Source organism: Synchiropus splendidus, chromosome 17, assembly GCF_027744825.2.
Source record: "Synchiropus splendidus isolate RoL2022-P1 chromosome 17, RoL_Sspl_1.0, whole genome shotgun sequence".
NCBI lineage: Eukaryota > Metazoa > Chordata > Actinopteri > Syngnathiformes > Callionymidae > Synchiropus > Synchiropus splendidus.
The window spans coordinates 3,895,357-3,918,184 of record NC_071350.1 but is presented as its reverse complement, the minus strand read 5'-3'; the positions used below and the strand labels follow the sequence as shown (position 1 = coordinate 3,918,184).

General features: G+C 45.0%; 2 protein-coding genes and 3 long non-coding RNA genes across 8 annotated transcripts; all 5 read left to right on the top strand.

Moving 5' to 3' along the window:
* The first annotated feature begins 63 nt into the window (after positions 1–63).
* On the top strand, positions 64–848 carry LOC128748883 (transcription factor 7-like 1-B). Its single transcript, XM_053847933.1, has 5 exons — positions 64–78; positions 148–228; positions 310–451; positions 528–635; positions 702–848. Coding segments are annotated over exons 1-5 (378 nt in total). The 5' UTR covers positions 64–76; the 3' UTR covers positions 747–848.
* Positions 849–2,029: 1,181 nt separating this feature from the next.
* LOC128748629 (uncharacterized) lies at positions 2,030–6,511 on the top strand. 2 transcript variants are annotated; one of them, XR_008412812.1, is made up of 4 exons: positions 2,030–2,193; positions 3,262–3,426; positions 3,950–4,101; positions 4,678–6,510. It is a non-coding gene; the product is annotated as an uncharacterized LOC128748629 (long non-coding RNA). The 2 variants fall into 2 exon arrangements; XR_008412813.1 differs by having other exon boundaries at positions 2,127–2,226; positions 4,678–6,511.
* A 3,477-nt stretch (positions 6,512–9,988) lies between these two features.
* On the top strand, positions 9,989–14,399 carry LOC128748678 (uncharacterized). 2 transcript variants are annotated; one of them, XR_008412821.1, is made up of 4 exons: positions 9,989–10,152; positions 11,221–11,385; positions 11,909–12,060; positions 12,637–14,399. It is a non-coding gene; the product is annotated as an uncharacterized LOC128748678 (long non-coding RNA). The 2 variants fall into 2 exon arrangements; XR_008412822.1 differs by having other exon boundaries at positions 10,134–10,185.
* Positions 14,400–15,559: 1,160 nt separating this feature from the next.
* On the top strand, positions 15,560–16,793 carry LOC128748903 (transcription factor Sox-10-like). Its single transcript, XM_053847972.1, has 6 exons — positions 15,560–15,880; positions 15,962–16,023; positions 16,093–16,173; positions 16,255–16,396; positions 16,473–16,580; positions 16,647–16,793. The coding sequence occupies exons 1-6, from the start codon at positions 15,560–15,562 to the stop codon at positions 16,689–16,691; spliced, it is 759 nt and encodes a 252-aa protein (XP_053703947.1). The 3' UTR covers positions 16,692–16,793.
* Positions 16,794–17,974: 1,181 nt separating this feature from the next.
* Positions 17,975–22,409, top strand: LOC128748636 (uncharacterized). Of its 2 annotated transcripts, none has more exons than XR_008412814.1 (4): positions 17,975–18,138; positions 19,207–19,371; positions 19,895–20,046; positions 20,623–22,409. It is a non-coding gene; the product is annotated as an uncharacterized LOC128748636 (long non-coding RNA). The 2 variants fall into 2 exon arrangements; XR_008412815.1 differs by having other exon boundaries at positions 18,072–18,171.
* Positions 22,410–22,828: the final 419 nt, after the last annotated feature.

Sequence of the window (22,828 nt, the reverse complement as noted above, 5' to 3'; positions counted from 1 at the left end):
GATGTTTGTTTTCTAGAAGAACTTCTGGCCAGTAAAGGATTCAGTCAACAGTGGCGCTCAGAGTTACCTCGGAGCCATGTGAGTGCCAGCATGAGTCCACTCACTTTCCTCCTAGTGTATTGTCTATGTCTCTCTCCTTTTTCTCAGGAATGGAACGGGAGTGTTTCAAGTCGCCACGCCATCGCCCCGTCCCGAGACGTCTCCACCAAGGAACCACGTGGACCCGAGGTTTGCTAGCGATTATGTTCGCAAAGTATTGTGGATTTAAACAGATGAAAACTATTTTTCGTTCTCCATTTTCTGGTAAAGCGAGCCTACAAAGCACAATGGCCCCTATATCCGAAGGCCACCCAACGCCTTCATGATTTTTATGAGGGAGAACAGGGAACATGTCACAGCCACATTCAACCCAAAACACAGTGTTGAAGCCAACAGCATCCTGGGACATATGGTATGTGCTTTTGCTGCCTCAGCTTGTTCGGCTTTTCTGTGTTTCTGTCCGTTTACATGATGAAATGCATTGACAGTGGAAGTCCATGACGTCGGAGCAGCAGCACAGGTATTACCTGCTGGCCGCAGAAGAGAGGCGGAAACATGAAGAGCGCCACCCCAATTGGTCCAGCAAAGACAATTATGTGAGTTCTTCATTTTGTTCCATCAGTCGTGTTGTCACAGACGGCTAATGCGCCCACTTTGCGCAGGGAAGGAAAGTCAAAAGAAAAAGGACCAAAGCGAAGGCGGCCTAAGCTGTGGAAGGCGCCACCCCAACTTTACACATTCCACACTCCCTTGTAAATAACTGTAATAAAGTTTAATTGTTGCTGATCGTCATGTGGTCTATCTGAAATATAGCGTACCATGCAAACTTCATATTCACAGTTGTGGAGTTATTATAGACAATCTCAACAGCCAGCACAAACAAAAGGAATGCGGGAGAAAATGGGTGAATTATTTATCTAATTCATTTTAAAACATGAGAAATTAAAATCATGCAGAAATGTGGCGTGTGTGAACCATACAATTTCCTGTAAAAATGTGATATTGAGGCAACCACCTGGCGTTTCCTCACCTCCTCCATCACTGTCTGGTACAACAGCGCCACCTCCAGGGACAAGAGCAGACTGCAGCGCATCGTGCGTTCTGCTGAGAAGGTGATCGGATGCAACCTGCCACCTCTTCAGGACCTGTATGTCTCCAGGACCCAGAGACGTGCAGGTCGGATCAGAGCCTACCTTTCTCATCCTGGACATGGACTGTTTGTTCCTCTTCCATCTGGCAGGAGGCTACGGTCGATCCAGACCAGAACCTTGAATTCTTTTATTTTATTTTATTTTTACTGTCAGCACTTTATTCCAAAACTCTTTCCTAGCTGCCTAGGGCTCCCCACTGACCATGGCAATAAATTAAATTCTGATTCTGATTCTGATCTGAACAAGCAACATGGAAGAAGATTGTGGACGCGACAGAAAGCATCTGTTGAATACAGTGAGTGAGTTGTCAGTTAGCAGCCGTGCTGTTAGTTGAGATGTTGTGATGAAGCTCTGTGAAGCATTGAGGCTTTCCATGCTATTGGTTTGACTCATGGGTCGATGCTTCACAAAGTGCTTCGTTTGCTCTATGGTACCACCAAGTGAATGTAAAACTGGCAGCAAGATTGAGGATTTATTATATTTATTATTAGGAAAAGATGGAAGTAAATGGCTGGGAAAGAGGGCAGTCTTACAACACAATTGTTGTGTATGGGATTAATGGACGCAATGCTGAGACTGAACATTAGGTGGCGTCTGTATTGTTTGAGAGTTGTGTGTGTTCTGTCTTGATAATAAAAGAGACCGAAGAAGTGTGACACAAACAACAGCCGTGATGTCGTTTCTCTCCGCGATAATGGGACGTGTTTTTCCATAAGGATTCAGTGGCGAGATATATAACAACAATCATATTTCAGCTGGTTTCTGAGAGGTGTTCCCGTGTGTGTGAAAAAGATAAAATAAAATGCTGTTGACAAACTCATAGATATTAAATATTAGACTACTATTTTGTGCGTGTTGTCAAAAGCAAATCTTGTTTTTGACGACAGACACCGGCAAAGCACTTCATTGATTTGTTGCTGCAGGGAATGAAGTGCGCCAGCCACTTCCGGTCACGTGCCTCGGCGCGCGCGTGGGGGAAAAAAAAGCCGACACCTGCTGCTCGGTAAGCCTCGACACTGAAGACACGGGACTAATGGTGGGTTTTTGCAGCGTTCACAATGTGAATGGAGTGTTGAACACGCCGTCACTACGTTTGTGACTGTGTCTGTGGCGTGATTTTACCTTTAAGTTGGGAGAACTTGTGAGCTTTTGCTGCTAACGTAGCACCTAGCATCCAAACCTAAACCATGCTGTGCATTTCAAACATGTATATTGCACTTCAGTTAACTTAACTCGCTGTAATGATTGAAAAAGGCGCAAAGTATATTTTAATTAGCTGGTAACAACCAACTGTAATGCAGTACGGTCACTCCCACGCGGACATCTTTCACCTTCACCTCCCAGATCCCGTCTATCTACAAATCCGCAACTCTCCGCCCGTGTGAGCAACGCCGTAACTCACAAGGAGCTGTCTACTGTACGTGACGTCACTAATTCACGGCTGTAACCTGACAATGCTTGTTTTGTTTTCATGTATTTTTCTGTGATAATTATTATCTGAAACTAATGGTATTAACAGGCAAATTAATTTACGGAAATGGACCACGTTCTGTTTTTCATTAAAAAAAAATAAATAAATAAAAAAAAATATATATATATATCTCCAAGCCCATGTGGTGCCATTAGATAGGTTTGGGGTAGCTCGAGTCTGAAACAGTGAAACAGCTGTTAGTATTTGTCTGTTTCATGTTAAAGTTCCATATCACTGTGAGGAAAAAGAGACCTGCATTGGCCCTGATCACAGCTTAAGTACATCGGATGGGCTTTAAACTTCAATATGTTTTGTGCTCAGTATTCTGTTCATGTACGTTCGTCTATGTTCAGAATGTGTTTATGTCTGCGTCCATGGAAGCAATTGTAGAATATAAATACTGATAATTTCTTCACAAAAAAGTATTTTTCACATTTTTTAAATCCCCTACAATAGAAAAAAAATAAAAACCTGTTGGACACGGATAAGGCAGGGGTGTATAAACCACCCATGAGCTAGCTATAAGTTTGGATGAACATGTTCTGTTCTCTTCCGATATTATTAGGAGTCACATTTATCTTATTGTTTTTTGTCTGCAAGTGGGTGGAGTCCAGTCGATTGAGGACCGTGAGGAGGAAGGTTTTACTAAAACCTTGGGTCCAGTCGTGGCAGCAACGATGCTCATGGATTGCAGCATGTGGAGCTTCTCAAGCAGCTGCCTCCTCAGGCGGCCTTTGCCTCTGGACTTTGCAACAGTCCCTTCAGGTATCACTTTGAATCCAGACACTGTCCTCTCCCCTGACAGCTCAGTTGTGGCATCATCAACTTTGGAAAGCACTCAGAAACTGTGTGATCATGGACGACATAAAAACTGCAGCACACAAATGTAAGCAGCCCCACGCTAGAACAGTTTTAGCAGAACTCAGGGAGTGGAGTCTCTCGGTGTGACCCTGGGAAACAGAGTAAACCTGCCCTCAATGACCTGAGAGAACTGAATAAGAAAGAATATGTGTTGCTGCAGGAGCAGCTTTGGTGTTTCATTTCACCATGTCTGGTTTGGAGAAGGTGGCTGGGGTCACCATGGATCGTTGCGTTGCTGAAGCCGTGACTGCTCACTTGGTGAGAGCAGCCACCTCAAACGTGAACGTGGGATGCAGAACCCTGCTTTGGAGATTGTAGCGTATTGCCTAAGATAGTTTACTGTGGAAATATGCCTCCAAAATGAAATGTACTGCAGTCGAGCTGTAGCTGCTGCCAGTTTATGCAAAATGTTTATTTTGTTGCCCAGCTTCAGACGGAGACTTGCGGAATGGAAACACCTTCGATGTTGGCCCTGAAGATGGAACCTGCAGCTCAGCTCCACCTGGTTGTGACGGTCACCTCACAAAGTTGTCCAGTGTCTGATGATGCTGCCGATGAAAATATGAGTATTACTCTCAGGTAAGTCGTCTCATTTCATTTAAGATCAACCAAGACTTGAGATTTGGGCCGTCAGACCTTGAAAACACTGGCGCAAAAGTGGTTCAGTGATGGAGGAACCAGAGAGATGCTGGTTTATGAAGTTCTAAATATATTTTTCATACTTTTAATACTAAAATCATTAATAATAATGGTTTTAGTAGTTTCTGACAGACTCCCTGTAGGTTTGGTTGGAGGGAGCGTTTTTCTATGTTATTCTGATCCACACTATATTTCATTTTCTGTATTCCATTCATTGTCCATCGCTGTGAAGTTGTTTAAACAAAACACGAATCACATCACATCGAAACACAAAAATGTTCTTTGTAGAATTTTCATTTTAGATCTTTTTTCTTCAACATTTTTAATCGGATCTGCACAATATATGTTGTGAATCCATTTGATCCGTTTTGCTTTGCTAAGAGGCTACTGTGCACTCAGGTCTTTGTGATAAGGATGATCGAAGGAGGCACCTAGTCCTCATCACTGCTTGGAAAATACTAGGAATGTGCTAAATATTCACCAGAAATGCCGTCTCTCTCTCTCTCTCGTGTTTAGGTGGATCTGCTGCACAACTGATGGACTTGGGCTGGGAACGCACTGGAAGAGTGATGGAAGCTCACCCAGTGGATGTGGTCCCGTGTACACTCTGTGAAGGTGCTGAAATAGATGCTCGTGTGTGTAGCATTGTGTACCCACCCGCATATGAACCACAGCTCCAACAAAGTTGCCATGCTGACCAGGTTGTAAATAAAAAACAGAGTACAATTATTTGCAAATCCTCTTCAACCTATACCCAACTGAATGCACTGCAAATACAAGACATTTAATGTTCATAAACTTTATTGTTTTAATGCAAGTGGTTTTGAATTGGATTCCTGCAACACAGTGATGCTGGGGCAGCGGCGTGTTGACCTCTGGGTCACCTTTACTTCTCACCACACTCAAGCGTTTAGGAACTGAGGACACTAATCATTGAAGGTTTGTAGCTGGTATTCTATCTCATCCTTACTTGTTGGACAGTCTGGGGTCTCCGTTGTTGTATTTTGTGCTTCACAGCGAGCAACAGGTCTGGACTGCAGCCAGGCCAGTCTGGTGCCTGCAGTCTTTCACTGCAAAGCCACGCTTGGTGCGGGATGTGGCTCAGCACCGTCTTGCAGAAATGAGCTGGGACATCCCTGAAGACAGCGTTGCTTGGATGGCAGCATGTGTTGCTCCGAAACCTGGACGACAATCTGGATGGTCCTTTGCCCACAGAACATGACGCCATGATTTCCACACACAATTTGAAATATGGGCCGCTCTGCCTCTGTCCATTTCAAATGAGCTCGGACCCAGAGAAGCGCCGGTGTTCCTGGATGTTGCTGGTTTAAGGCTTGACATGGAAGAGCTGACTTGCACTTGTATATGGAGCTGATGTGGAAGGGTTCCTGAGCGCACCTGGTTAGATCTTTTACACAATGATGCCGGTGTTTAAGGCAGTGCCCCTGAGGGACAGACGCTCACAAGCATTCAATGTTGTCTGATTATATTGTGGATGAAGAAATGATGAAGAAATCCCTAGATTCCTAGCACTTGAACTTGAATCATCAGTTGCTCACCAAGTGTTCCACTCCACTCATTTCAATGGGCCAGTTTGAAGTCACATGGAGGCTGCGATCTGTTTAGAATCTGAAATGTTTGTTCTTTTTGTTGCATTAAACATCTTTACGGAAGCACTTTACAGGCTTAAATCATCAGACGACACTCATTGGTGATCAAGAGTTAGTGCTGTCACACTGAGCCCTCTGATTGGCCGGTGTAATTCATAACACTTTCCACCTATGATATGTCACTTCGGTCGCTACACAGGTGGTCGGGTGCAGGTGCGGCTTCAGTCAGACTGCAGGTGGGCATCAAGCTGTCAGTGTCAGGTGTGTGCTTGTCTCATGAAACGGTGAGTATATTTACAGTAGTCGTGGTTTCTGTTACACGTAGAAGATCGCGGCGCGCCCAGCCGTCAGAATAACATCTCCTTAAAAAGGGTCAAATCTGACGTCATCCAACGTCTTTTGACGAAGCGGAAACATCTAAATTGGCGGGAAACATATCCACGCATCATAGAATTGGGCGTGTTGCTGGTGGTTTTAAGAGCAAAATCCCGAAAAAAAAACACCGTAAAAAACTCACGACTTTCGCGGAAGTCCCAATTCGTGTATCCGGTCGGGACATCGGAATAGCGACCGGGTGCAGATCGGAGTGAGGGTTGCTTCTCGTCATGAAAAACTAGCGTTTGGATGGTCCCCAATTTCGTGCTGTCAAAACTCCCCCTCAGTTTCCTGTTTCCCGCGTTTTCCGCGTTTCGTGATGGGGGGGGGGAAGAGAGGGGGGTGTTCAAAACCTGGCGGAATCTTCTTTTTTTTTTTTTTTTAATATTTTATGATTTCAATATAAATGATTTGAAATGAATAGATTCAGACATGGTGACCTTACGTGATTGAGTCACAGTCAACCATTTTAGATAATCATGTTCACGTAGATGGAATAAACGTTTGAGATTCGGAAGTGAAGGTATCTTGAAAGCAAATTCATCAGTGTTTCTTTCAGGTCATCAGGAGTCTTTGAAACCCGGAAACTGTTCATGTAAATCTTTAGTGTATGATGTGCACAATTTACTAAAAAATCTGCAAATGCTCAACACTTCGATATGTAACAGGATCATTTTAATGTCACAGGAACCAAATGGAGCCCAGTTGTGTTGACATGGAGTTGGAATGGGATATAGTCCTCCCAACACTGCAAGAACTGTTGGGTGACCTGTCGCCTGTCGGTGAAACCAAAGTGCCATGTGGTGGTGACCAACCGGCGCACACTGGTGGTCTGGCATCTGTCGGGCTGCAGGAAAGTCACCCGCCACATGTGATTGGAGGTAGGCTTGGAGCACTGGGTTCCAGAACCGATGTGGTGCAGCAAGGCGGATGCTACTTGCCAGTCGTCACAGTGGAGCCCGGATGCTACCAAAACTGCCTCCCACCTAATGTGGGATACAGGCCGGACTGTGGTGGTCGACTGGCTGAACGCCAGGTGAGTGGTGCCTAAGGAGGAAAGACGGAAAGGCAAGTCCCATTGATTCTGAACTCATGATGTTTGTTTTCTAGAACATCTTCTGGCTAGTAACGGATTCAGTCAACAGTGGCGCTCAGAGTTACCTCGGAGCCATGTGAGTGCGAGCATGAGTCCACTCACTTTCCTCCTAGTGTATTATCTATGTCTCTCTCCTTTTACTCAGGAATGGAGTGTTTCAAGTCGCCACGCCGTCGCCGGGTCCCGTGACATCTCCACCAACGAACCACGTGAACCCAAGGTTTGGTCGTGATTTTCTTTGCAAAGTGTGTTTGGTGCACCATATACACATCAATTTGTAACAGGATCATTTTAATGTCACAGGAACAGAATGGAGCCCAGTTGTGTCGACCCGGAGTTGGAATGGGATATAGTCCTCTCCACACTGCAGGAACTGTTGGGTGACCTGTCGCCTGTCGGTGAAACCAAAGTGCCATGTGGTGGTGAGCAACCGGCGCACACTGGTGGTCTGGCATCTGTCGGGCTGCAGGAAAGTCACCCGCCACATGTGACTGGAGGTGGGCTTGGAGCGCTGGGTTCCAGAACCGATGTGGTGCAGCAAGGCGGATGCTACTTGCCAGTCGTCACAGTGGAGCCCGGATGCTACCAAAACTGCCTCCCACCTAATGTGGGATACAGGCCGGACTGTGGTGGTCGACTGGCTGAACGCCAGGTGAGTGGTGCCTAAGGAGGAAAGATGGAAAGGCAATATGCAAGTACCATTGATTCTGAACTCATGATGTTTGTTTTCTAGAAGAACTTCTGGCCAGTAAAGGATTCAGTCAACAGTGGCGCTCATAGTTACCTCGGAGCCATGTGAGTGCGAGCATGAGTCCACTCACTTTCCTCCTAGTGTATTGTCTATGTCTCTCTCCTTTTTCTCAGGAATGGAACGGGAGTGTTTCAAGTCGCCACGCCATCGCCCCGTCCCGAGACGTCTCCACCAAGGAACCACGTGGACCCGAGGTTTGCTAGCGATTATGTTCGCAAAGTATTGTGGATTTAAACAGATGAAAACTATTTTTCGTTCTCCATTTTCTGGTAAAGCGAGCCTACAAAGCACAATGGCCCCTATATCCGAAGGCCACCCAACGCCTTCATGATTTTTATGAGGGAGAACAGGGAACATGTCACAGCCACATTCAACCCAAAACACAGTGTTGAAGCCAACAGCATCCTGGGACATATGGTATGTGCTTTTGCTGCCTCAGCTTGTTCGGCTTTTCTGTGTTTCTGTCCGTTTACATGATGAAATGCATTGACAGTGGAAGTCCATGACGTCGGAGCAGCAGCACAGGTATTACCTGCTGGCCGCAGAAGAGAGGCGGAAACATGAAGAGCGCCACCCCAATTGGTCCAGCAAAGACAATTATGTGAGTTCTTCATTTTGTTCCATCAGTCGTGTTGTCACAGACGGCTAATGCGCCCACTTTGCGCAGGGAAGGAAAGTCAAAAGAAAAAGGACCAAAGCGAAGGCGGCCTAAGCTGTGGAAGGCGCCACCCCAACTTTACACATTCCACACTCCCTTGTAAATAACTGTAATAAAGTTTAATTGTTGCTGATCGTCATGTGGTCTATCTGAAATATAGCGTACCATGCAAACTTCATATTCACAGTTGTGGAGTTATTATAGACAATCTCAACAGCCAGCACAAACAAAAGGAATGCGGGAGAAAATGGGTGAATTATTTATCTAATTCATTTTAAAACATGAGAAATTAAAATCATGCAGAAATGTGGCGTGTGTGAACCATACAATTTCCTGTAAAAATGTGATATTGAGGCAACCACCTGGCGTTTCCTCACCTCCTCCATCACTGTCTGGTACAACAGCGCCACCTCCAGGGACAAGAGCAGACTGCAGCGCATCGTGCGTTCTGCTGAGAAGGTGATCGGATGCAACCTGCCACCTCTTCAGGACCTGTCTGTCTCCAGGACCCAGAGACGTGCAGGTCGGATCAGAGCCTACCTTTCTCATCCTGGACATGGACTGTTTGTTCCTCTTCCATCTGGCAGGAGGCTACGGTCGATCCAGACCAGAACCTTGAATTCTTTTATTTTATTTTATTTTTACTGTCAGCACTTTATTCCAAAACTCTTTCCTAGTTGCCTAGGGCTCCCCACTGACCATGGCAATAAATTAAATTCTGATTCTGATTCTGATCTGAACAAGCAACATGGAAGAAGATTGTGGACGCGACAGAAAGCATCTGTTGAATACAGTGAGTGAGTTGTCAGTTAGCAGCCGTGCTGTTAGTTGAGATGTTGTGATGAAGCTCTGTGAAGCATTGAGGCTTTCCATGCTATTGGTTTGACTCATGGGTCGATGCTTCACAAAGTGCTTCGTTTGCTCTATGGTACCACCAAGTGAATGTAAAACTGGCAGCAAGATTGAGGATTTATTATATTTATTATTAGGAAAAGATGGAAGTAAATGGCTGGGAAAGAGGGCAGTCTTACAACACAATTGTTGTGTATGGGATTAATGGACGCAATGCTGAGACTGAACATTAGGTGGCGTCTGTATTGTTTGAGAGTTGTGTGTGTTCTGTCTTGATAATAAAAGAGACCGAAGAAGTGTGACACAAACAACAGCCGTGATGTCGTTTCTCTCCGCGATAATGGGACGTGTTTTTCCATAAGGATTCAGTGGCGAGATATATAACAACAATCATATTTCAGCTGGTTTCTGAGAGGTGTTCCCGTGTGTGTGAAAAAGATAAAATAAAATGCTGTTGACAAACTCATAGATATTAAATATTAGACTACTATTTTGTGCGTGTTGTCAAAAGCAAATCTTGTTTTTGACGACAGACACCGGCAAAGCACTTCATTGATTTGTTGCTGCAGGGAATGAAGTGCGCCAGCCACTTCCGGTCACGTGCCTCGGCGCGCGCGTGGGGGAAAAAAAAGCCGACACCTGCTGCTCGGTAAGTCTCGACACTGAAGACACGGGACTAATGGTGGGTTTTTGCAGCGTTCACAATGTGAATGGAGTGTTGAACACGCCGTCACTACGTTTGTGACTGTGTCTGTGGCGTGATTTTACCTTTAAGTTGGGAGAACTTGTGAGCTTTTGCTGCTAACGTAGCACCTAGCATCCAAACCTAAACCATGCTGTGCATTTCAAACATGTATATTGCACTTCAGTTAACTTAACTCGCTGTAATGATTGAAAAAGGCGCAAAGTATATTTTAATTAGCTGGTAACAACCAACTGTAATGCAGTACGGTCACTCCCACGCGGACATCTTTCACCTTCACCTCCCAGATCCCGTCTATCTACAAATCCGCAACTCTCCGCCCGTGTGAGCAACGCCGTAACTCACAAGGAGCTGTCTACTGTACGTGACGTCACTAATTCACGGCTGTAACCTGACAATGCTTGTTTTGTTTTCATGTATTTTTCTGTGATAATTATTATCTGAAACTAATGGTATTAACAGGCAAATTAATTTACGGAAATGGACCACGTTCTGTTTTTCATTAAAAAAAAATAAATAAATAAAAAAAAATATATATATATATCTCCAAGCCCATGTGGTGCCATTAGATAGGTTTGGGGTAGCTCGAGTCTGAAACAGTGAAACAGCTGTTAGTATTTGTCTGTTTCATGTTAAAGTTCCATATCACTGTGAGGAAAAAGAGACCTGCATTGGCCCTGATCACAGCTTAAGTACATCGGATGGGCTTTAAACTTCAATATGTTTTGTGCTCAGTATTCTATTCATGTACGTTCGTCTATGTTCAGAATGTGTTTATGTCTGCGTCCATGGAAGCAATTGTAGAATATAAATACTGATAATTTCTTCACAAAAAAGTATTTTTCACATTTTTTAAATCCCCTACAATAGAAAAAAAATAAAAACCTGTTGGACACGGATAAGGCAGGGGTGTATAAACCACCCATGAGCTAGCTATAAGTTTGGATGAACATGTTCTGTTCTCTTCCGATATTATTAGGAGTCACATTTATCTTATTGTTTTTTGTCTGCAAGTGGGTGGAGTCCAGTCGATTGAGGACCGTGAGGAGGAAGGTTTTACTAAAACCTTGGGTCCAGTCGTGGCAGCAACGATGCTCATGGATTGCAGCATGTGGAGCTTCTCAAGCAGCTGCCTCCTCAGGCGGCCTTTGCCTCTGGACTTTGCAACAGTCCCTTCAGGTATCACTTTGAATCCAGACACTGTCCTCTCCCCTGACAGCTCAGTTGTGGCATCATCAACTTTGGAAAGCACTCAGAAACTGTGTGATCATGGACGACATAAAAACTGCAGCACACAAATGTAAGCAGCCCCACGCTAGAACAGTTTTAGCAGAACTCAGGGAGTGGAGTCTCTCGGTGTGACCCTGGGAAACAGAGTAAACCTGCCCTCAATGACCTGAGAGAACTGAATAAGAAAGAATATGTGTTGCTGCAGGAGCAGCTTTGGTGTTTCATTTCACCATGTCTGGTTTGGAGAAGGTGGCTGGGGTCACCATGGATCGTTGCGTTGCTGAAGCCGTGACTGCTCACTTGGTGAGAGCAGCCACCTCAAACGTGAACGTGGGATGCAGAACCCTGCTTTGGAGATTGTAGCGTATTGCCTAAGATAGTTTACTGTGGAAATATGCCTCCAAAATGAAATGTACTGCAGTCGAGCTGTAGCTGCTGCCAGTTTATGCAAAATGTTTATTTTGTTGCCCAGCTTCAGACGGAGACTTGCGGAATGGAAACACCTTCGATGTTGGCCCTGAAGATGGAACCTGCAGCTCAGCTCCACCTGGTTGTGACGGTCACCTCACAAAGTTGTCCAGTGTCTGATGATGCTGCCGATGAAAATATGAGTATTACTCTCAGGTAAGTCGTCTCATTTCATTTAAGATCAACCAAGACTTGAGATTTGGGCCGTCAGACCTTGAAAACACTGGCGCAAAAGTGGTTCAGTGATGGAGGAACCAGAGAGATGCTGGTTTATGAAGTTCTAAATATATTTTTCATACTTTTAATACTAAAATCATTAATAATAATGGTTTTAGTAGTTTCTGACAGACTCCCTGTAGGTTTGGTTGGAGGGAGCGTTTTTCTATGTTATTCTGATCCACACTATATTTCATTTTCTGTATTCCATTCATTGTCCATCGCTGTGAAGTTGTTTAAACAAAACACGAATCACATCACATCGAAACACAAAAATGTTCTTTGTAGAATTTTCATTTTAGATCTTTTTTCTTCAACATTTTTAATCGGATCTGCACAATATATGTTGTGAATCCATTTGATCCGTTTTGCTTTGCTAAGAGGCTACTGTGCACTCAGGTCTTTGTGATAAGGATGATCGAAGGAGGCACCTAGTCCTCATCACTGCTTGGAAAATACTAGGAATGTGCTAAATATTCACCAGAAATGCCGTCTCTCTCTCTCTCTCGTGTTTAGGTGGATCTGCTGCACAACTGATGGACTTGGGCTGGGAACGCACTGGAAGAGTGATGGAAGCTCACCCAGTGGATGTGGTCCCGTGTACACTCTGTGAAGGTGCTGAAATAGATGCTCGTGTGTGTAGCATTGTGTACCCACCCGCATATGAACCACAGCTCCAACAAAGTTGCCATGCTGACCAGGTTGTAAATAAAAAACAGAGTACAATTATTTGCAAATCCTCTTCAACCTATACCCAACTGAATGCACTGCAAATACAAGACATTTAATGTTCATAAACTTTATTGTTTTAATGCAAGTGGTTTTGAATTGGATTCCTGCAACACAGTGATGCTGGGGCAGCGGCGTGTTGACCTCTGGGTCACCTTTACTTCTCACCACACTCAAGCGTTTAGGAACTGAGGACACTAATCATTGAAGGTTTGTAGCTGGTATTCTATCTCATCCTTACTTGTTGGACAGTCTGGGGTCTCCGTTGTTGTATTTTGTGCTTCACAGCGAGCAACAGGTCTGGACTGCAGCCAGGCCAGTCTGGTGCCTGCAGTCTTTCACTGCAAAGCCACGCTTGGTGCGGGATGTGGCTCAGCACCGTCTTGCAGAAATGAGCTGGGACATCCCTGAAGACAGCGTTGCTTGGATGGCAGCATGTGTTGCTCCGAAACCTGGACGACAATCTGGATGGTCCTTTGCCCACAGAACATGACGCCATGATTTCCACACACAATTTGAAATATGGGCCGCTCTGCCTCTGTCCATTTCAAATGAGCTCGGACCCAGAGAAGCGCCGGTGTTCCTGGATGTTGCTGGTTTAAGGCTTGACATGGAAGAGCTGACTTGCACTTGTATATGGAGCTGATGTGGAAGGGTTCCTGAGCGCACCTGGTTAGATCTTTTACACAATGATGCCGGTGTTTAAGGCAGTGCCCCTGAGGGACAGACGCTCACAAGCATTCAATGTTGTCTGATTATATTGTGGATGAAGAAATGATGAAGAAATCCCTAGATTCCTAGCACTTGAACTTGAATCATCAGTTGCTCACCAAGTGTTCCACTCCACTCATTTCAATGGGCCAGTTTGAAGTCACATGGAGGCTGCGATCTGTTTAGAATCTGAAATGTTTGTTCTTTTTGTTGCATTAAACATCTTTACGGAAGCACTTTACAGGCTTAAATCATCAGACGACACTCATTGGTGATCAAGAGTTAGTGCTGTCACACTGAGCCCTCTGATTGGCCGGTGTAATTCATAACACTTTCCACCTATGATATGTCACTTCGGTCGCTACACAGGTGGTCGGGTGCAGGTGCGGCTTCAGTCAGACTGCAGGTGGGCATCAAGCTGTCAGTGTCAGGTGTGTGCTTGTCTCATGAAACGGTGAGTATATTTACAGTAGTCGTGGTTTCTGTTACACGTAGAAGATCGCGGCGCGCCCAGCCGTCAGAATAACATCTCCTTAAAAAGGGTCAAATCTGACGTCATCCAACGTCTTTTGACGAAGCGGAAACATCTAAATTGGCGGGAAACATATCCACGCATCATAGAATTGGGCGTGTTGCTGGTGGTTTTAAGAGCAAAATCCCGAAAAAAAACACCGTAAAAAACTCACGACTTTCGCGGAAGTCCCAATTCGTGTATCCGGTCGGGACATCGGAATAGCGACCGGGTGCAGATCGGAGTGAGGGTTGCTTCTCGTCATGAAAAACTAGCGTTTGGATGGTCCCCAATTTCGTGCTGTCAAAACTCCCCCTCAGTTTCCTGTTTCCCGCGTTTTCCGCGTTTCGTGATGGGGGGGGGGGGGAGAGAGAGGGGGGGTGTTCAAAACCTGGCGGAATCTTCTTCTTTTTTTTTTTTTTATATTTTATGATTTCAATATAAATGATTTGAAATGAATAGATTCAGACATGGTGACCTTACGTGATTGAGTCACAGTCAACCATTTTAGATAATCATGTTCACGTAGATGGAATAAACGTTTGAGATTCGGAAGTGAAGGTATCTTGAAAGCAAATTCATCAGTGTTTCTTTCAGGTCATCAGGAGTCTTTGAAACCCGGAAACTGTTCATGTAAATCTTTAGTGTATGATGTGCACAATTTACTAAAAAATCTGCAAATGCTCAACACTTCGATATGTAACAGGATCATTTTAATGTCACAGGAACCAAATGGAGCCCAGTTGTGTTGACATGGAGTTGGAATGGGATATAGTCCTCCCAACACTGCAAGAACTGTTGGGTGACCTGTCGCCTGTCGGTGAAACCAAAGTGCCATGTGGTGGTGACCAACCGGCGCACACTGGTGGTCTGGCATCTGTCGGGCTGCAGGAAAGTCACCCGCCACATGTGATTGGAGGTAGGCTTGGAGCACTGGGTTCCAGAACCGATGTGGTGCAGCAAGGTGGATGCTACTTGCCAGTCGTCACAGTGGAGCCCGGATGCTACCAAAACTGCCTCCCACCTAATGTGGGATACAGGCCGGACTGTGGTGGTCGACTGGCTGAACGCCAGGTGAGTGGTGCCTAAGGAGGAAAGACGGAAAGGCAAGTCCCATTGATTCTGAACTCATGATGTTTGTTTTCTAGAACATCTTCTGGCTAGTAACGGATTCAGTCAACAGTGGCGCTCAGAGTTACCTCGGAGCCATGTGAGTGCGAGCATGAGTCCACTCACTTTCCTCCTAGTGTATTATCTATGTCTCTCTCCTTTTACTCAGGAATGGAGTGTTTCAAGTCGCCACGCCGTCGCCGGGTCCCGTGACATCTCCACCAACGAACCACGTGAACCCAAGGTTTGGTCGTGATTTTCTTTGCAAAGTGTGTTTGGTGCACCATATACTAAAAAATCTGCGAATGCTCAACACTTCAATTTGTAACAGGATCATTTTAATGTCACAGTAACAGAATGGAGCCCAGTTGTGTCGACATGGAGTTGGAATGGGATATAGTCCTCTCCACACTGCAGGAACTGTTGGGTGACCTGTCGCCTGTCGGTGAAACCAAAGTGCCATGTGGTGGTGAGCAACCGGCGCACACTGGTGGTCTGGCATCTGTCGGGCTGCAGGAAAGTCACCCGCCACATGTGACTGGAGGTGGGCTTGGAGCGCTGGGTTCCAGAACTGATGTGGTACAACAAGGCGGATGCTACTTGCCAGTCGTCACAGTGGACCCCGGGTGCTACCAAAACTGCCTCCCACCTAATGTGGGATACAGGCCGGACTGTGGTGGTCGACTGGCTGAACGCCAGGTGAGTGGTGCCTAAGGAGGAAAGATGGAAAGGCAATATGCAAGTACCATTGATTCTGAACTCATGATGTTTGTTTTCTAGAAGAACTTCTGGCCAGTAAAGGATTCAGTCAACAGTGGCGCTCAGAGTTACCTCGGAGCCATGTGAGTGCCAGCATGAGTCCACTCACTTTCCTCCTAGTGTATTGTCTATGTCTCTCTCCTTTTTCTCAGGAATGGAACGGGAGTGTTTCAAGTCGCCACGCCATCGCCCCGTCCCGAGACGTCTCCACCAAGGAACCACGTGGACCCGAGGTTTGCTAGCGATTATGTTCGCAAAGTATTGTGGATTTAAACAGATGAAAACTATTTTTCGTTCTCCATTTTCTGGTAAAGCGAGCCTACAAAGCACAATGGCCCCTATATCCGAAGGCCACCCAACGCCTTCATGATTTTTATGAGGGAGAACAGGGAACATGTCACAGCCACATTCAACCCAAAACACAGTGTTGAAGCCAACAGCATCCTGGGACATATGGTATGTGCTTTTGCTGCCTCAGCTTGTTCGGCTTTTCTGTGTTTCTGTCCGTTTACATGATGAAATGCATTGACAGTGGAAGTCCATGACGTCGGAGCAGCAGCACAGGTATTACCTGCTGGCCGCAGAAGAGAGGCGGAAACATGAAGAGCGCCACCCCAATTGGTCCAGCAAAGACAATTATGTGAGTTCTTCATTTTGTTCCATCAGTCGTGTTGTCACAGACGGCTAATGCGCCCACTTTGCGCAGGGAAGGAAAGTCAAAAGAAAAAGGACCAAAGCGAAGGCGGCCTAAGCTGTGGAAGGCGCCACCCCAACTTTACACATTCCACACTCCCTTGTAAATAACTGTAATAAAGTTTAATTGTTGCTGATCGTCATGTGGTCTATCTGAAATATAGCGTACCATGCAAACTTCATATTCACAGTTGTGGAGTTATTATAGACAATCTCAACAGCCAGCACAAACAAAAGGAATGCGGGAGAAAATGGGTGAATTATTTATCTAATTCATTTTAAAACATGAGAAATTAAAATCATGCAGAAATGTGGCGTGTGTGAACCATACAATTTCCTGTAAAAATGTGATATTGAGGCAACCACCTGGCGTTTCCTCACCTCCTCCATCACTGTCTGGTACAACAGCGCCACCTCCAGGGACAAGAGCAGACTGCAGCGCATCGTGCGTTCTGCTGAGAAGGTGATCGGATGCAACCTGCCACCTCTTCAGGACCTGTATGTCTCCAGGACCCAGAGACGTGCAGGTCGGATCAGAGCCTACCTTTCTCATCCTGGACATGGACTGTTTGTTCCTCTTCCATCTGGCAGGAGGCTACGGTCGATCCAGACCAGAACCTTGAATTCTTTTATTTTATTTTATTTTTACTGTCAGCACTTTATTCCAAAACTCTTTCCTAGCTGCCTAGGGCTCCCCACTGACCATGGCAATAAATTAAATTCTGATTCTGATTCTGATCTGAACAAGCAACATGGAAGAAGATTGTGGACGCGACAGAAAGCATCTGTTGAATACAGTGAGTGAGTTGTCAGTTAGCAGCCGTGCTGTTAGTTGAGATGTTGTGATGAAGCTCTGTGAAGCATTGAGGCTTTCCATGCTATTGGTTTGACTCATGGGTCGATGCTTCACAAAGTGCTTCGTTTGCTCTATGGTACCACCAAGTGAATGTAAAACTGGCAGCAAGATTGAGGATTTATTATATTTATTATTAGGAAAAGATGGAAGTAAATGGCTGGGAAAGAGGGCAGTCTTACAACACAATTGTTGTGTATGGGATTAATGGACGCAATGCTGAGACTGAACATTAGGTGGCGTCTGTATTGTTTGAGAGTTGTGTGTGTTCTGTCTTGATAATAAAAGAGACCGAAGAAGTGTGACACAAACAACAGCCGTGATGTCGTTTCTCTCCGCGATAATGGGACGTGTTTTTCCATAAGGATTCAGTGGCGAGATATATAACAACAATCATATTTCAGCTGGTTTCTGAGAGGTGTTCCCGTGTGTGTGAAAAAGATAAAATAAAATGCTGTTGACAAACTCATAGATATTAAATATTAGACTACTATTTTGTGCGTGTTGTCAAAAGCAAATCTTGTTTTTGACGACAGACACCGGCAAAGCACTTCATTGATTTGTTGCTGCAGGGAATGAAGTGCGCCAGCCACTTCCGGTCACGTGCCTCGGCGCGCGCGTGGGGGAAAAAAAAGCCGACACCTGCTGCTCGGTAAGCCTCGACACTGAAGACACGGGACTAATGGTGGGTTTTTGCAGCGTTCACAATGTGAATGGAGTGTTGAACACGCCGTCACTACGTTTGTGACTGTGTCTGTGGCGTGATTTTACCTTTAAGTTGGGAGAACTTGTGAGCTTTTGCTGCTAACGTAGCACCTAGCATCCAAACCTAAACCATGCTGTGCATTTCAAACATGTATATTGCACTTCAGTTAACTTAACTCGCTGTAATGATTGAAAAAGGCGCAAAGTATATTTTAATTAGCTGGTAACAACCAACTGTAATGCAGTACGGTCACTCCCACGCGGACATCTTTCACCTTCACCTCCCAGATCCCGTCTATCTACAAATCCGCAACTCTCCGCCCGTGTGAGCAACGCCGTAACTCACAAGGAGCTGTCTACTGTACGTGACGTCACTAATTCACGGCTGTAACCTGACAATGCTTGTTTTGTTTTCATGTATTTTTCTGTGATAATTATTATCTGAAACTAATGGTATTAACAGGCAAATTAATTTACGGAAATGGACCACGTTCTGTTTTTCATTAAAAAAAAATAAATAAATAAAAAAAAATATATATATATATCTCCAAGCCCATGTGGTGCCATTAGATAGGTTTGGGGTAGCTCGAGTCTGAAACAGTGAAACAGCTGTTAGTATTTGTCTGTTTCATGTTAAAGTTCCATATCACTGTGAGGAAAAAGAGACCTGCATTGGCCCTGATCACAGCTTAAGTACATCGGATGGGCTTTAAACTTCAATATGTTTTGTGCTCAGTATTCTGTTCATGTACGTTCGTCTATGTTCAGAATGTGTTTATGTCTGCGTCCATGGAAGCAATTGTAGAATATAAATACTGATAATTTCTTCACAAAAAAGTATTTTTCACATTTTTTAAATCCCCTACAATAGAAAAAAAATAAAAACCTGTTGGACACGGATAAGGCAGGGGTGTATAAACCACCCATGAGCTAGCTATAAGTTTGGATGAACATGTTCTGTTTTCTTCCGATATTATTAGGAGTCACATTTATCTTATTGTTTTTTGTCTGCAAGTGGGTGGAGTCCAGTCGATTGAGGACCGTGAGGAGGAAGGTTTTACTAAAACCTTGGGTCCAGTCGTGGCAGCAACGATGCTCATGGATTGCAGCATGTGGAGCTTCTCAAGCAGCTGCCTCCTCAGGCGGCCTTTGCCTCTGGACTTTGCAACAGTCCCTTCAGGTATCACTTTGAATCCAGACACTGTCCTCTCTTCTGACAGCTCAGTTGTGGCATCATCAACTTTGGAAAGCACTCAGAAACTGTGTGATCATGGACGACATAAAAACTGCAGCACACAAATGTAAGCAGCCCCACGCTAGAACAGTTTTAGCAGAACTCAGGGAGTGGAGTCTCTCGGTGTGACCCTGGGAAACAGAGTAAACCTGCCCTCAATGACCTGAGAGAACTGAATAAGAAAGAATATGTGTTGCTGCAGGAGCAGCTTTGGTGTTTCATTTCACCATGTCTGGTTTGGAGAAGGTGGCTGGGGTCACCATGGATCGTTGCGTTGCTGAAGCCGTGACTGCTCACTTGGTGAGAGCAGCCACCTCAAACGTGAACGTGGGATGCAGAACCCTGCTTTGGAGATTGTAGCGTATTGCCTAAGATAGTTTACTGTGGAAATATGCCTCCAAAATGAAATGTACTGCAGTCGAGCTGTAGCTGCTGCCAGTTTATGCAAAATGTTTATTTTGTTGCCCAGCTTCAGACGGAGACTTGCGGAATGGAAACACCTTCGATGTTGGCCCTGAAGATGGAACCTGCAGCTCAGCTCCACCTGGTTGTGACGGTCACCTCACAAAGTTGTCCAGTGTCTGATGATGCTGCCGATGAAAATATGAGTATTACTCTCAGGTAAGTCGTCTCATTTCATTTAAGATCAACCAAGACTTGAGATTTGGGCCGTCAGACCTTGAAAACACTGGCGCAAAAGTGGTTCAGTGATGGAGGAACCAGAGAGATGCTGGTTTATGAAGTTCTAAATATATTTTTCATACTTTTAATACTAAAATCATTAATAATAATGGTTTTAGTAGTTTCTGACAGACTCCCTGTAGGTTTGGTTGGAGGGAGCGTTTTTCTATGTTATTCTGATCCACACTATATTTCATTTTCTGTATTCCATTCATTGTACATCGCTGTGAAGTTGTTTAAACAAAACACGAATCACATCACATCGAAACACAAAAATGTTCTTTGTAGAATTTTCATTTTAGATCTTTTTTCTTCAACATTTTTAATCGGATCTGCACAATATATGTTGTGAATCCATTTGATCCGTTTTGCTTTGCTAAGAGGCTACTGTGCACTCAGGTCTTTGTGATAAGGATGATCGAAGGAGGCACCTAGTCCTCATCACTGCTTGGAAAATACTAGGAATGTGCTAAATATTCACCAGAAATGTCGTCTCTCTCTCTCTCTCGTGTTTAGGTGGATCTGCTGCACAACTGATGGACTTGGGCTGGGAACGCACTGGAAGAGTGATGGAAGCTCACCCAGTGGATGTGGTCCCGTGTACACTCTGTGAAGGTGCTGAAATAGATGCTCGTGTGTGTAGCATTGTGTACCCACCCGCATATGAACCACAGCTCCAACAAAGTTGCCATGCTGACCAGGTTGTAAATAAAAAACAGAGTACAATTATTTGCAAATCCTCTTCAACCTATACCCAACTGAATGCACTGCAAATACAAGACATTTAATGTTCATAAACTTTATTGTTTTAATGCAAGTGGTTTTGAATTGGATTCCTGCAACACAGTGATGCTGGGGCAGCGGCGTGTTGACCTCTGGGTCACCTTTACTTCTCACCACACTCAAGCGTTTGGGAACTGAGGACACTAATCATTGAAGGTTTGTAGCTGGTATTCTATCTCATCCTTACTTGTTGGACAGTCTGGGGTCTCCGTTGTTGTATTTTGTGCTTCACAGCGAGCAACAGGTCTGGACTGCAGCCAGGCCAGTCTGGTGCCTGCAGTCTTTCACTGCAAAGCCACGCTTGGTGCGGGATGTGGCTCAGCACCGTCTTGCAGAAATGAGCTGGGACATCCCTGAAGACAGCGTTGCTTGGATGGCAGCATGTGTTGCTCCGAAACCTGGACGACAATCTGGATGGTCCTTTGCCCACAGAACATGACGCCATGATTTCCACACACAATTTGAAATATGGGCCGCTCTGCCTCTGTCCATTTCAAATGAGCTCGGACCCAGAGAAGCGCCGGTGTTCCTGGATGTTGCTGGTTTAAGGCTTGACATGGAAGAGCTGACTTGCACTTGTATATGGAGCTGATGTGGAAGGGTTCCTGAGCGCACCTGGTTAGATCTTTTACACAATGATGCCGGTGTTTAAGGCAGTGCCCCTGAGGGACAGACGCTCACAAGCATTCAATGTTGTCTGATTATATTGTGGATGAAGAAATGATGAAGAAATCCCTAGATTCCTAGCACTTGAACTTGAATCATCAGTTGCTCACCAAGTGTTCCACTCCACTCATTTCAATGGGCCAGTTTGAAGTCACATGGAGGCTGCGATCTGTTTAGAATCTGAAATGTTTGTTCTTTTTGTTGCATTAAACATCTTTACGGAAGCACTTTACAGGCTTAAATCATCAGACGACACTCATTGGTGATCAAGAGTTAGTGCTGTCACACTGAGCCCTCTGATTGGCCGGTGTAATTCATAACACTTTCCACCTATGATATGTCACTTCGGTCGCTACACAGGTGGTCGGGTGCAGGTGCGGCTTCAGTCAGACTGCAGGTGGGCATCAAGCTGTCAGTGTCAGGTGTGTGCTTGTCTCATGAAACGGTGAGTATATTTACAGTAGTCGTGGTTTCTGTTACACGTAGAAGATCGCGGCGCGCCCAGCCGTCAGAATAACATCTCCTTAAAAAGGGTCAAATCTGACGTCATCCAACGTCTTTTGACGAAGCGGAAACATCTAAATTGGCGGGAAACATATCCACGCATCATAGAATTGGGCGTGTTGCTGGTGGTTTTAAGAGCAAAATCCCGAAAAAAAAACACCGTAAAAAACTCACGACTTTCGCGGAAGTCCCAATTCGTGTATCCGGTCGGGACATCGGAATAGCGACCGGGTGCAGATCGGAGTGAGGGTTGCTTCTCGTCATGAAAAACTAGCGTTTGGATGGTCCCCAATTTCGTGCTGTCAAAACTCCCCCTCAGTTTCCTGTTTCCCGCGTTTTCCGCGTTTCGTGATGGGGGGGGGGAGTGAGAGGGGGGGGGGGTGTTCAAAACCTGGCGGAATCTTCTTTTTTTTTTTTTAATATTTTATGATTTCAATATAAATGATTTGAAATGAATAGATTCAGACATGGTGACCTTACGTGATTGAGTCACAGTCAACCATTTTAGATAATCATGTTCACGTAGATGGAATAAACGTTTGAGATTCGGAAGTGAAGGTATCTTGAAAGCAAATTCATCAGTGTTTCTTTCAGGTCATCAGGAGTCTTTGAAACCCGGAAACTGTTCATGTAAATCTTTAGTGTATGATGTGCACAATTTACTAAAAAATCTGCAAATGCTCAACACTTCGATATGTAACAGGATCATTTTAATGTCACAGGAACCAAATGGAGCCCAGTTGTGTTGACATGGAGTTGGAATGGGATA

Excerpts from the sequence above, each read along its gene's own strand:
- LOC128748883 (XM_053847933.1), top strand. Across the intron at positions 452-527 it reads ACAGCATCCTGGGACATATG|TGGAAGTCCATGACGTCGGA; the intron begins GTATGTGCTTTT and ends ATGCATTGACAG. Across the intron at positions 636-701 it reads GGTCCAGCAAAGACAATTAT|GGAAGGAAAGTCAAAAGAAA; the intron begins GTGAGTTCTTCA and ends CACTTTGCGCAG.
- LOC128748903 (XM_053847972.1), top strand. The coding sequence starts at position 15,560 with ATGGAGTTGGAATGGGATATAGTCCTCTCCACACTGCAGGAACTGTTG. Across the intron at positions 15,881-15,961 it reads GTCGACTGGCTGAACGCCAG|AAGAACTTCTGGCCAGTAAA; the intron begins GTGAGTGGTGCC and ends TTTGTTTTCTAG. Across the intron at positions 16,174-16,254 it reads AGGAACCACGTGGACCCGAG|CGAGCCTACAAAGCACAATG; the intron begins GTTTGCTAGCGA and ends TTTCTGGTAAAG.